Source organism: Mus caroli, unplaced genomic scaffold (genome assembly GCF_978045245.1).
Source record: "Mus caroli unplaced genomic scaffold, Mus_caroli_1 scaffold_9, whole genome shotgun sequence".
Classification (NCBI taxonomy): domain Eukaryota; kingdom Metazoa; phylum Chordata; class Mammalia; order Rodentia; family Muridae; genus Mus; species Mus caroli.
This window is the reverse complement of record NW_028227264.1, coordinates 38061808-38076618: the sequence shown is the minus strand read 5'-3', so window position 1 is coordinate 38076618 and position 14811 is coordinate 38061808. Positions and strand designations below refer to the sequence as shown.

The window sequence follows — 14811 nt, the reverse complement described above, 5'->3', positions numbered from 1 at the left end:
ACATGGTTAAGACTACACAAGAATTCACTAAAATTCATAAATATTTAAAATAAGCTGCCTACAGGCATTTTCCCCTACAATTATACATGATTTTTAGATAAGGGGAGGTAAGCATAATGACAGGTGGGCAAGTGACATTCCCTCTTCTTGTCCTCAGCCACTGCTGAGCTGGAGGCACTAACATTCTTCCCCCGTGAGCAGTGAGTTCCAGCAGGCTCAGATGACAACCTTTCCTTCTGATGAGAACTACAGACTGTTCTCACTGACACTTTTTGACCTGAAAACACTGCTTAGTTCCTGCAGAGCCACTAAAACCAAAAAGAGGAAGACACCATGTAACTGTCCATTCCTCCCAGAATGCATAGACCAGGTGTGCAGAACCCAATTTTTCTGTTGCAAACTTTGTATCTCATGCCTGAGATACAAATGAAAATGAAAGATCAGAAACTTTGTTTGTAATAGAGGATGAAGGTTTAGTAACTTTTTATTGAATGTTTTTTAAAAAGTTTTAAGGAGAACACTAAGAAACTTTCATTTTCTACCACCTTTCCTAAAGAGAATTTGGTGGACATTCAACACTAAGTTGTCTGGTTGGTGGTATACAGCTCAGTGGAAGAAAGGCTGCTGGGATGCCTAAGGTCTGGCTCTCATCTTTTACAGTTCCCTCACCACCATAAAACAGAACAAAGAAGTTAATTTGTTAAATCACAGACACACACAAAGATCTTCCTATCATTTCTAAAGAAGGGTGAGTAAGCTAACCTATCACAACATATCGCTTTACCTTTCAGAAAAAATAATTCCCAAAGTAGGCTGGCCTCCATGTCCATTAACTAAACCAAATCCACGTTTCATGAATTAAGTGCTAGAGAGAAGAGTTTAGAGTTAACAACTTTCTTCTTACACTAACATGTTTTGAGACTTGAAAGAACTATATTGACAAACATAGGAGTTATAATAAAAATGAACATTACTAAGAGTGGTACTTTAGGGGAAAATACTTAGCAATACTGAAAAAATATAATCTCACAGTAGAAAAAAAATTGTTTCTTTTCGAGACAGGATCTCTCTACACAGCCCTAGCTATCCTGGAATTCATGGTGCAGACCAGGTGGGCCTCAGATTCACAGGGATTTGCCTGTCTCTGCCTTTCAAGTACTGGGACTAAATGTACACCACCATGTCTTGTGGTTTTTGTTTGTTTGTTTATTTGTTTTTGTTTTTAAGACAGCGTCTAGCTGAACATATAGCCCAAGCTGGCCTGGGACATGGGATTATAGGTATGTATCACCATACCTAAAAAACATAAATTTGCAACTATTTTTTGTCTTTATTATAAAACTATTTCAAAAATTTGATGCAGTACTTCTAGAGGGGAAAATCTTTTCAAAATAAATTATTTTCAGTAGAAAAAAATGGTAAAAAGTTTTGGGTTATTAAATAAATGCAGAAAATTCATGCTGGTGATTAAAGTTAGATAAAATTACAATGGAACTTACAGGATTGTTCCTAAATATTCTCTGACAACTGAATACAAGAGATCGATTAATTAGAATCACGGCAGACAGAATTTAAACACTTACACTCTTAAAAATACCTACAGGTTGGTTCAACTTGCCTTACAAGTGTGGTAGCCTAATTTCAATCCTTGAAGCCAAACCCAAGCAACAGTAGGAGAAACTTACTCCTAAGATGTCCTCTGATCACCACAATACTCATTCTGGCTCGTGAATCTACAAATACATCTCTCTCCTCTCTCTCTCTCTCTCTCTCTCTCTCTCTCTCTCTCTCTCTCTCTCTCTCCTCATCCCCCCACCCCATACACACACACACACACACACACACACACAATCTATTGGGCAGACAGTGGACTTCCTGTACTCAGACTGCTATAGCTTCATCACTGTAGCAAATAACTCTTGAGAGCCATGGCACCTGATAATTTCCACTTAAAACACAAAATCAAGTAGAACATCTGGGTTGTATAAAAAACAAGCTAAGGAAACCAGACAGAGCAAAGCAGCAGGCAGCATCCCCTGTGGTTCTGCTTCAGTTCCTATAGTCGAATTCCTGCCTTGAGTTCCTGCCCTGACTTTCCTTCATGATGCACTGAGCTGAAATAAATCCTTTCCTTCCAAAGCTGCTTTTCATCACAGCAACTGGAAGTAAATTAGGGCAATTAGATAAGCTCTAAGTAAAACTGATCCTTTGGATTGGTTTATCTGGCAGGATTCTAGTTTAGCCTCAAACTTCCAATGCTTGTGCTTCAACTTACTTTAAGTGTTAGGATTATAAAGATGTATCCACCACTCAAAACAAGTATTTTCATGATCATTTTAAGTTCAACCAGTAAGTTCTGTTTCATTTTGTATAGTTTTGGTAGCCCCAGCTGTCCCTGAACTCATTAGGTAGATCAGGCTGGCCTTGAACATGGAGATCTGCTTGCCTCTGCCTCCTACATGCTGAGATTAAAGGTGTGCACCACCACTATCTGGCAATTCATTTTCTTAATATGTATTAGAAATAAAGTCAAGGAATACTATGTGCCCACCCCATTTCTTCACACATATAAATGCACAAATCTGCTTAAAGAGAAAACAATCATTGAGTTGGTGGGCTGAGAGCAAACCCAGAAAAATGGGTTTTATATTTAGATTTAGATCTCCAGCATCCATGTACAAAAGCTGGGGTAGCACCCTGAGTCTGTAATTCTAGTTCTGAGGACTAAGGGAGGATGTTCTCTGGAGCTCTTCAGCCTAACTGGCAAGTTCCAGGTTCAGTGAATGACTTCTAAGAAGTAAGATGGAAAGTGAGTGACTAAGAAGGATTCCTGACTGTGACCTCTGGCCTCTTCACACACACACACACACACACACACACACACACACACACACACACACACACACACACGAACAAATGAACGAACAAACAAACTCCACAAAGATTAGTGAGCTAGTGAGATGGCTCAACAGGGTGCTTGCAGGAAGACCTACTAATGACCTAAAATTGATCCCCAGATCTCACAAAATAGAAGGAAAGATACAACCTGACATTTGTCTTATGACTCCAACAATGCATCAGAACATATATGCACACATACTCACCAAATAAGTAACCACATAAATATGAATTAAAATAAATATAAATTTAAAAAATAGGGTCAGTAAGATGGCTCACAGGGTAAAAACATTTGGTATCAAACCTAATGACCTGAGTTTTAATTCCAGGATCTACAGGGTAAAAAGAGAAAACTGACGCCCACAAATTATACACTAATTTCTGTGCATGTGTGCACATATACAACAAATACATAAACTAATGTAATTAAAACCTTTTAAAAATTGGATGAATACATGAAGTTAAAAAGAAAAAACTTTAACTTTGTTGCCAATACCACAGTAATCACACTAAGAGGCTTAAGAAAGCTTTGGGCAATGCTTTGTAGGACGATCTACAAAGGAGAGGTGACAGATAATGGAGAAAGGTGATGATTATGAGTCTGCTTTGTGATAGGAAAATCTAAGCATCTGGAATATTCTAAAAGCATAATCAACAAAATAGTTAAACAAGTTGTATTTTGTCCTGTATTTATTTCCATAACTCCTTAAAGTTTAGAAACCTAAAGAGTTATTTTATTAAAAATACGTGCTACTTTAATTTAAAATTGCTATTTTATAATAACTGAGTTTGTAACTTGGTAACTTGCAAGGCATCAATTCAGACTGCATGATGACAATTAATAACGGCAAGAAATGTAACAACCTACTTCAGGTTCTTTTGTGGTGGGTGGGTGGGTGGGGTGGGGGGTTGGTTTTTGGTTTTTCGAGACAGGGTTTCTCTTTCTCTGTATAGCCCTGGCTGTCCTGGAACTCACTCTATAGACCAGGCTGGCCTTGAACTCAGAAATCCGCCTGCCTCTGCCTCCCAAGTGCTGGGATTAAAGGCGTGCACCACCACGCCCAGCGGGTTCTTTTATTAATTAGGTAATAACTATGTCTTTCTGTCATCCGCCTTTTATTTATTTTAAAATGACACTTAACTTTATATGGCTTCCCTGTGCCTCTGTGTGCAGGTGTGTGTGCCTTCACTTGCACGCAGAGGTCAGACACTGTCTATAGGAACTGGCTCTCTCCATGTGGATCCCAGGGATCAAACTCACCAAGATTGGAGGCAAGTGCCTTTACATTCTGCCATTTCATCGTCCTCTCCACCACGGTCTGATCTTTAAACCCATGATTCCATGTTATGTTATTGATACATTTTAAATATAAACGTTTAAAACACCCAATGTAGTAAACGTTAAGTTTTAATTATGATGACCACTGCTGACTAATCACAAACATACATATATAAAATGTTCATTTCTTTGACCACAGAGGCTAACCTTGGTATTTCATCCTCTTCCCACCTAAATAAAGTGCCAGCAGGAGAATTTCCTGACAACTGATGCTTGAATAATCCAGCTGCATGTGATGCATCACCTAGAGAAAGAAAGGAAAATTTAAATAAATTATACTTTTAAGCTTATTTTGTCTAAATCAATCCATCTACCATTTATTTACTGGTGACAGGGTCTCATTACACAGCCTTGGCTGACCTAGAACTCACTATGTAGACTAGGGCAGTCTCAGACTCATAGACTTTACATCCTGAGTACTAAGATTAAATGCATGAGCCACTACATCTGGCAAATTGTATTTATAATTTGTATAAGATTATCCTTTGTAAAATAATTTACAAATCATGTAAGAACACCAAAAAATATTTTAAAGAATTACATATGTACAGTTGAGAGCAATAATTCTTAACTAAGAGTAGGAAAAAAAGTATTTGCAATGAATTGAGTAAGGAGCACTTATAAAATTTCATAGCATAATAACTATATCTAAATGGTTAACACTTCATTAAAAAATAAAGAACTAAGCTGGGCGGTGGTGGCGCACGCCTTTAATCCCAGCACTCGGGAGGCAGAGGCAGGTGGATTTCTGAGTTCAAGGCCAGCCTGGTCTACAAAGTGAGTTCCAGGACAGCCAGGGCTACACAGAGAAACCCTGTCTCGAAAAACAAACAAACAAACAAACAAAAGAACTAAGGTGCCAGGGTGGGTTGGTAACTAGGGGGACCTTCCCCTTCTCAGAGATAAAAGAGGGAGGAGCTGGGGGGGGGGATGGGAGGAAACAGGTGGGAGGGCTGTGATCAGGATGTAAAGTGAGTGAATGAATAAATAAGTAAATGGGGAAAAAGAACTATATAATATAAATATAAATATATATATACGTATACACACACACATATATATACACACACATACACATAGTTATAGTTATATAATGTTATGAGACTCTGAAAATTTGTTTCAAATGACTACTACTTCACATTTGCCATGAGCAATGACAGTTGCTATGGTGTAACATACAGGCCAGCAATGGTTATCATGAATCTTTTGAACTATGGCCTTTTATAATAGGTGTGTAGGGGTAGACTTTCTGGTTGATTTCAGAAAGTCCCATAACCTGGTGATAAAAATGTGTATTCTGTAGTGGTTTGGTGAAAAGCTTTATAAATACCTGTGAGACCCATTTGATTTTTATAATGTATTTAGCACCAGGGTTCTCTGTTTAGTTTAGTTTAGTTCCAGATGACCTGTTTGTTGGTGAGGGTAGGGTATTAAAATCACCCAGTATTACTGTGTGGAGGTTAATCTACTGTTTTAGAGCTAATCAATGTTTCCTTTATGAAACTGGGTATCTCTATGTTTAGTAAGTCTATACATTCATAAAGCTCAACTCCAAATAGACCAATGACCTCAAAATGAGGTCTGATACTTGGAGTCTGAACCAAGAGGAAAAGAAAGTAGGGAACACACTTGAACTCAATGGCAGATAACTAATATATAGGATCTCATGAAACTAAAAAGCACACGTCATAAACACAGCACCATTTCAGTAATGAGGTGGCCTACAGCATCTAAAAAAAAAAAAAAAGATTTACCAACTATACATGTTAGAGGACTAGTTCTAGAATATACAAAGGACTAAAAACCTAAACATTAAGAGAACAACCCAGGGCTGGAGAGATGGCTCAGCAATTAAGAGCACTGACTGCTCTTCCAAAGGTCCTGAGTTCAAGTCCCAGCAACCACATGGTGGCTCACAACCATCCGTAACGAAATCTGATGCCCTCTTCTGGTGTGTCTGAAGACAGCTATAGTATACTTACATATAACAATAAACAAATCTCTGGGCCAGAGAGAGCAGAGTTCCTGAGTTCAATTCCCAGCAACCACATGATGGCTCACAAGCGTCTGTACAGCTACAGTGTACTCATATACATAAAATAAATAAATGAATGAATGAATAAATAATTCTTTAAAAAAATTGGAGAAAGGAAGTAAACAGTGCACTCAAAGGAAAAAAACACAACTGACTAAGAAATATTTTTAAAGAATATTCTGCATTCTAAGCTATAAGAGAAATGCAAATTGAAAGTACTCTGAGATTCCGTCTTACTGCAATCAGAATGGCTAAGATCAAAACAACAACCAAAATAAAACAAGCCCAAAACTAAAACAAATGACAAGGTGAAGTGGCACACACCTTAGTCCCAGCACTGTTAATTAAAGGATTGTGAGTTCCAAGGCAGCCCTGGCTATGTAGAGAGATGCTGTCTCAAAAACAAACAAACAAATGACAACAAGTACTGTCAGATTTGAGGGGAAAGAGGAATCCTTACTCTCTGCTGGTATGACTGTAACTTCACATTGCCACTATAAAAATTAATGTGAAGTTCCTCAGAAAGCTAGAAATACTCCTACTACATGCATGGCCCATACAGCTACACTACTGTTGGGCATATACTCAAGGCTACATACATCCTACTATAGAGACACATGTTTATCTATGTTCATTGCTATTCTAATTCTATTAATAACAGCTAGGAAATGTAAACAGCCTAGATGTCTATCAACTAATAAACGGATAAGAAAAACACAGAACATTTACTCAACTCGTAAGAAAAATGGACTTAGGAAATTAGCAGGTAAGCTGTGCAGAGGAGAGGAAGCCTCTACCCTGAATGAGGTCTAAGGGAATGTGTATTTTCACACGTGCACGTGCTGCTGAGAACTCCAAGACCAAGCGGCCTACAGAACCCTGGCAAAGCCATTATCCACATGGGCCAGGCTCGGGAGTGGTAAAGCTTCTCCAGGAGTGTGAGTCTGATGTTTGTGAAATACTGACCAGTGTGTACAGACTAGCAAGTGCAACTTCCTTCTGGAGGATATCTACAGACTTGCCCACAGAAGCCTCCTTCCTTCTGGAGGATATCTACAGACTTGCCCACAGAAGCTTCCTTCCTTCTGGAGGATATCTACAGACTTGCCCACAGAAGCCTCCTTCCTTCTGGAGGATATCTACAGACTTGCCCACAGAAGCCTCCTTCCTTCTGGAGGATATCTACAGACTTGCCCACAGAAGCCTCCTACTTAGACAACCCAACCCCCAGGGCTGAACCTAATAAATGTGCTGAGGTTCCTATGGTGATAGAGGTGGGGACTACGGAATGCCACTAGATCCCATCTTCTTTGCAACTGTGTCTGTCCTTTCTTCATCCCCTCAATGTCACAAGCTTAGGTTCCAGGACCCAAATCACTTGTGATATGGTAATAAATGGATAGAGCTAGGAACAATCATTCTAAGGTAACCAAACCTGGAAAGACAAATGTTTTCTCTCACTTGTGGCTGTGAGCTTTTTCAGGGATGCTTGCTCCAACCGCAATACCCACCGAGGTCAGAAAATTAGTAAGGGGCTATAGTGGGGCCTGCTGTTCAAGGGAGGGTGATAGAAAGCAGTGGAACACTGGATTAAAGACAAACAGGGCAGAAAGGATTAAATGGGAGTGGGAACAGGATGCCAAGGTACAGCAGGACTATGGGGAATGTCTTGGTCATTGTTCTATTGCTGTGAAGACAGACCAAGAGCAAGAAAACTCTTATAAAAGAAAGTTTGTAAGCCAGGCAGTGGTGGCACATGCCTTTAATCCCAGCACTTGGGAGGCAGAGGCAGGTGAATTTCTGAGTTTGAGGCCAGCTAGGTCTACAAGAGTGAGTTCCAGGACAGCCAGGACTACACAGAGAAATCCTGTCTCGAAAAACAAACAAAGAGAGAAAGAAAAAGAAAAGGAAAAAGGAAAAAGGAAAAAGGAAAAAGGAAAAAGGAAAAAGGAAAGAAAAGAGAAAAGAAAAGAAAAGAAAAGAAAAGAAAAGAAAAGAGAAGAAAAGAAAAGAAAAGAAAAGAAAAGAAAAGAAAAGAAAAGAAAAGAAAAGAAAAGAAAAGAGAGCTTATAATTGGGGTTGGCTTACAGTTTCAGAGGGTACTCTCCATTATTATCAATGCAGAGAGCATTGGTGGCATGCAGGCAGACATGGTGCTGGAGAAGTAGCTGAGAGTTCTACATCCTGATCTGTAGGCAGAGAGAGACTAGGTTTCTTTGAGGTTTCTGAAACCTCAAAGTTCACCCCCAGTGACACACTTTCTCCAACAAGGCCACACCTCATAATCCTTCTAAATCATTTTAAATTGTTTTAAATAGTTTCACTCCCTGGTAACAAAAGAGTCACATATATTAGCCAATGGGCATCATTCTTATTCAAACCACCACAGGGGGGATAATGCACACTAAAACATTTCAAGAAGTCACATGAGAAGTCTCACTAAATATATACATACAAAATTACAACCACACCATAACAGGGCAACAGTGTCCCTACTAAACACCAGAGAATAACAAATAAAAAGCCCAGAGCCAGGAATGGGTTAGCTCTTCTGGGGTTGTTACCAAGTGACATAATATCCAATAGTCACCAAACTGAGAGAATAATATTGGTAATAGTGCACGATGATAGAGGCACGGCTATGAAATTCTAGAGGGAAGTTTAAGAGCCCCTTAAAGATGATCAGAGGTGCTTATATGATATATGGGAGTTATAGGGTACTACCAATGCTCTTAATTACTTTCTAGAACTTGAAGGTAAAATAGGGTTTCTATTGAAAACATATCACATAACTGACTCATAGAACACAAGTAAATCAAGGTACTATTCACATAGAAGCCTTATCCCTACTGGCTAGACTCCATAGTGCTTGCGGGGTGCTATGCTACAAGAAGAGAAATGTAACCATCAATATTACTCAGCTATGAATTCTGCAAGCTATAAAAATGACCAGCTCACTGGTACAACAGTGGCACAAAGGTGCTAAGAGTAGCCATTTACAGGGTTGGGGATTTAGCTCAGTGGTAGAGTGCTTGCCTAGCAAGCACAAGGCCTTGGGTTCAGTCCTCAGCTCTAGGGGAAAAAAAAAAAAAAAAAAAAAAAACCTTAAAAAAAAAAAAAAAAAGAGTAGCCATTTACAGTCTGGTTGTATTTAAGAACTGTTCCACAAGTTGAAATCCATTATCTGGCACTGACATTGAGACATAAACTGGTAGCTAGACAGGTCACAGGCCCTAAAGGAAAATAAACTATTATTTTGTTAAATGGGCATAGTATTAGAGAGAATCCTAATTACTTATAATTATACCCATAGGTTAGTAGCACAACTGTCAACTGTCATCAGACAAGCTTCATTTTGCAGTAGATGGCGATCAACAGAGAGACCCACAACTGGTCAAGGTTACACACACACACACACACACACACACACACACACACACACACACACACTGTGGAATGCACAGACCTAAATAGGCCATCTACATCCACCCTCCTCCTAAGGCTCAGGGATCATTGCAGAAAAGATGATGGGAAGATTCTAAGAGTCAGAAGCAGTGGAGTACTAACAAGGACACAGCAGGGCAATTGCATATACAAATTTACAGCAGTAAAGACATCACGCACAAAACCTAGGAAAGCTTCAGCCAGGCAAAATTCTAGCATGAAGAGGGGAGTTGGACAGCCTCTTGAAGCTGCGGAATGCTTGGAGAGAGGAAAGTCAGTTTTCAGTAAGAGTGTGGTCCCTCACAGGTCAGTCACTCCAGTGAAGGCTCTACATCTACAAGGATATGGCCAGCACAAACTGTATTTGAGGAGATAAAAAAATAGGACACAAAGCTGGGTGAGGAAGAGATGGTATGGATCTGGGAGGCATAGAGGGAGGCAGTAAATATGATCTAAATACAATGTACAAAATTTTCAAAGGACTGATCCACTGGGAAATATGTTTTTATTTTACCTGTATGAGTATATGCTTGCCTGGATAGATGTGCTCCATGTGTGTGCCTGGTCCCCACAGAGGACAAAAGAAGGAATTAGATCCCTAGAACTTGAGTTACAGATTGTTGCAAATTTCATGTGAGTGCTTGAAACTTTGGGTGCTCTATAAGAGAAGCAAGTGTTGTAGCTGCTGAGATGTCTATTCAGCCTTTTCTTTTCACTCTTTAAAATGTGTTTTCATCACTGAGCAAAAGTTTTAAATTTTAAGAAAATTCAACTTACCAACTTTTCCCCTCATAGATATATCTAAAACTTCCCTTTCAAATTCAAGGATGGGTAGATTTCTCATCTAAAATACTTGATATTTTACATTTGACATAAATATACTTACTTCCTATATCTATACTATATATTTTACATATATGTAATGCATTTTAATGACTTAAAAATGTGTAATTCATCTGGAATGGTGGTGCAGGCCTGTAATCCCAATTAAGGCAACTGAGGCAGGACTATTTTAAGTCCAACACCTACATGGGCTACAGATTGAGTTCAAGGTCAGCCTGAACAACTCAGTGAGACCCCATGTCAAAATGGAAAGTAACAAGAGGGCTGTGGGTTGATGTAGAACATTGGTCTAGGATACACAGATCTCTGGAATCAATTTGCAGACAGATACATGTGTGCATGTGCATACACACACATACACAGTATAAACCAATAAACTATATGTCCCAGTTATAGTATGTGGACATCCAACAATTCTACATTCAAAAGTTTTTGAAATGACTATGGTTTCTCAACTGAATTATCACAGTACCACCGTCAAAGTTAAGGTGACTATATGTGAACTGTTTCAAGTGTGAACCTATTTCTGGGCTCCAAAGTGCCAACCTTCCACACAAAGAAATCAATAGGAGGTCAAGCCTATCTCATCCCTCCTTATATGACTTTTTTCTTAATGATTTTTAGGATTTAAAGAAAACTACTCATTCAGACCATCTGGTTCCTATGAGAGATTTGATATTACTCCAATCACCAAGAGGTTTCAGAAAAAGAATGTTGTTAAAATGAGGTTATTAGCTAGTATTATAGTTTATAAATAAACAAATAAATAATTTTGGTCTTTGAAGGGGAGCAATAGTAATAGTTTGGGTTCACATGGACTTAAAAATGTAGTATATAGTATATGTTGTCACTACAAAAATTTTCTTTCTAAAAGCAGTTTCTTTCACTGAGACTAAACTGTTCCACATAAAGATACTATTATTAGTTGGTGAGCCGATTTAATTTTAAAAACTACTGGTGAAATACATTGTATAGTAGAACTCTGCACATAACATTCTGACTTGATGAAGAGGACACTGTTAATTTTTCAATAGCCACTAATAATGACAACACCCGGATTCTCTGCTGATTTAAGGTGTGTTGTCTAGGTTTTATTTATGAAGACTAGATCTAATATATGATAGTACTAGTAAGAGAGGACGCTCTGGGAAGATCTACATTCACTTCTTCAACCGGATCCAAATCTATCACCAGATTAGTAACATCTCAGCTCACATTCTGGGTTTGAGAATGGTTTCGTCGTAGGAGATCCACACTGGATTGAATGTCTCAAGAATGTTCAAGTTCTCCATCTGTGGTCAACTAAAGAGTGCATCTACTGGCAGTCCTACTGTACTCTGGACTTTCCACCTGCCAGGCAGGCCTGGGTTTGGGTTTCTTTTATAACCAGGATGGTTGCCTCAAAGAAGATTCTAAATTTCCCATAATAAACATATGTCCTCAGAGCAAAAATCATCCTTACTACACTACTATCACTTTTTGTCTAAAACTTTATTATTGCATTTTTGGTGTGTTTACTATTATTCAACTATTACACAGTTTTTAAATGATTTTTTTAAAAGAGATTGATCTGAAAATATAGCCCATTATTCATGGGCACAAAAAGAAATTTGGATAGAAAAGAATGGGAAGAATAAACCAAAGGAGAATGTTTAGTAAATTCAAACAAAAATGCTCGTCCCTGGCTGAAGATGACTGACAACGAGGGAGGGAATGTGGCAATCAGAAGGCGCATGCTGGCCGGAAGAAAATGCCCACTTTATTCTGTTCTAAAAAAACACAGAGGGGCTGGTGAGATGGCTCAGTGGGTAAGAGCACCCGACTGTTCTTCCGAAGGTCCGAGGTTCAAATCCCAGCAACCACATGGTGGCTCACAACCATCCGTAACGAGATCTGGCGCCCTCTTCTGGAGTGTCTGAAGACAGCTGCAGTGTACTTACATATAATAAAAAATAAATAAATAAATAAATAAATCTTAAAAAAAAAAAAAAAACACAGAGGAAGAAGAGTAGGCAAAGTGTTTGCCCACACAAGTACACGTGTGAGTGCACACACACACACACACACACACACACACACACATGGTCTCTTATGAAAAGGAAAGGAAGACCAATGAACCCAGATATGTTATTCCCAATATATGTTCAAAAAAAATTTTGTACACAAGTGTACACAAGTGTAAAAAATATGGAAAAAAAAATCTCCAAAAGCCCACCAATTGGGAAACAAATGTACATTATACACACAGCAGACTATCACTGTGTCACTCTAAGGAATGAAGTACTAATCCATGACACATGGATTAACCATAATAGGATATTAAGTAGAAAATTATGAACCACATTAGTGGTTCACTAATGATAACATTAGTATATCTACTAATATTAGATATACAGGGTGGGTATTTATTGGGGAGTGGTTCTGATGCTTTTGTTTTATTTCGGCTCCAAAAAGCTGAGCTTCCAGACCCGAGGACCCCTGCCCCCAACTGGCTTCAGTTGATAATAAAGAAATTGTGGTACAGCCATTGGCTGGGCGGGGAGGCGAGGTGGGACTTTTAGATTGTGCTGGCAAGAGACCAAGTGAGAGGGAAGAAGAGGAGGATCACTTTCCACGACCGGAAAGCAGAGGGATCAGACTTAGGAGCTGCAGGAAAGAAAGCAACCAGGCATGGAAGAATTCCAGAAAGAAACTCCCTGACTGGGTCAGCGCTAGCAGAGATGAAATGCTGATTTAGCAAGATGACTCAGCGAAGTCGGAGGGGAGACTGTAGCTAGACTGTAGCTAGCCTTAGGGAGGATGAGAAATGCCCAGCCATTGAGCCAGTCAAGGCATACCAAAATAAGCTGTCACACGTGCGTGCGTGTGTGTGTGTGTGTGTGTGTGTGTGTCTGTGTGTACATGTGCACGCACGCGACTGCATACATCCAGAGAGCTTTTGGGCAGGTGTTTAACTAATTCACCACTCAGGTACCTATGCACAAACAGAAAAGTTTATTTCTGATTATTTAGGAGTTGCAGGGTTAGGAAGTTTGCAGATTTCAATAACAAAGTATAAAAAAGTTTCCTTCAAAGTGACTAAAATATTTTAAAACTATGACAATGCCTATATAGTTCCAAACACATGAAACATCTTCAACATGTGTCTCCTTAGGAGTGGGTGATTTATATAGCATGTAAGTATCTCCACAAACTAGTAAATTTATATATATATGGGTGTAAGAATGTCTACTTGCCAGTTGTGTGCTTGGTGTCTTAAGATGACATCGATTCCTTGGAACTGGAATTAAAAATAGTTGTGAGGCACTATGTAGGTGCTGGGAATCAAACCTGGGTCCTCTGGAAGAGCAGCCAATGCTCTTAACCGCTGAGCTCTACAGCTCCAGAAAATGTCTTCTGCAAAGTGCTTCCTGATAATCTCGAACCCTACTCTCAGCATTTCTCTATTCTTTATCCACTATGCATACTACTTTGTAAGCCGCTGATTACACAGCACCCTTAGTCTGAACTTGAAAAGTAACCGTGGGGCTGGCGAGATGGCTCAGTGGTTAAAAGTGCCGACTGCTCTTCCGAAGGTCCGGAGTTCAAATCCCAGCAACCACATGGTGGCTCACAACCATCCATAACGAAATCTGATACCCTCTTCTGGAGTGTCTGAAGATGGCTACAGTGTACTTACATATAATAAATAAATAAAACAAAACTTAAAAAAAAAAAAGAAAAGAAAAGTAACCGTACCTTTCCTTCTTGCTTTTCGGAACTTGACAGCAGCCAGGTTTATTAAATTCATTCCATAAAGATTGTAGTCAATGAAGAGCTGTAGGAGGTAGGGAATATGCGCTTCATGAGGCTGGTAACATTTATTCATTATGGCTCCGCTTTGCAAAAGTTCACATATCCTAAATTAGAAAAAGAAAGTTATAGGATTATGTTCATTGTCAAGTGAAGCAATGATTACAGAAATATAGAGGACAAAAAAAAATCCCCACTAATACTCAAAATTATCATTTTATTTTTTTTTCTAGAAATATGTATTTTATTTCAAGTTAAAAGTTTAAACCACAGTCTTAAAGTAAAATGAATTTTTCTCAATGAAAAAAACAATTCATAGATTAAATGGGAAAAAATTAAAACCACCTAAGAAAAGCATTAGAGAAATTTATCCTAGGCCTGGCAGTGCTTGCCTATACTCTGAGCATTCGGCAAGTCAAAGCAGGAAGAAGGCCTGTGGCCTGCCTAGGCTTCCAACAAG

At 38.9% G+C, this 14811-nt stretch overlaps 1 protein-coding gene across 6 annotated transcripts in view; it reads right to left on the bottom strand.

Annotated features, from left to right (window-relative positions):
- The window catches only part of Rev3l (REV3 like, DNA directed polymerase zeta catalytic subunit), a 149767-nt gene that overhangs the window by 71970 nt on the left and 62986 nt on the right, over positions 1 to 14811 (bottom strand). For 5 of the 6 annotated variants that reach the window (XR_015048410.1, XR_015048411.1, XM_085842783.1 and 2 more), the window contains 2 exons: positions 14298 to 14458; positions 4385 to 4481 (listed from right to left, as the gene is read on the bottom strand). Coding sequence is in view for 3 of the 6 variants with exons in the window: in XM_085842783.1 (XP_085698909.1) it covers positions 4385 to 4481; positions 14298 to 14458 (258 nt within the window). In the remaining 3 variants the exon portion in view is untranslated. Of the gene's footprint in view, positions 1 to 4384; positions 4482 to 14297; positions 14459 to 14811 lie in introns of those variants that run through there. The other variant, XM_085842786.1, reaches the window with a different exon arrangement.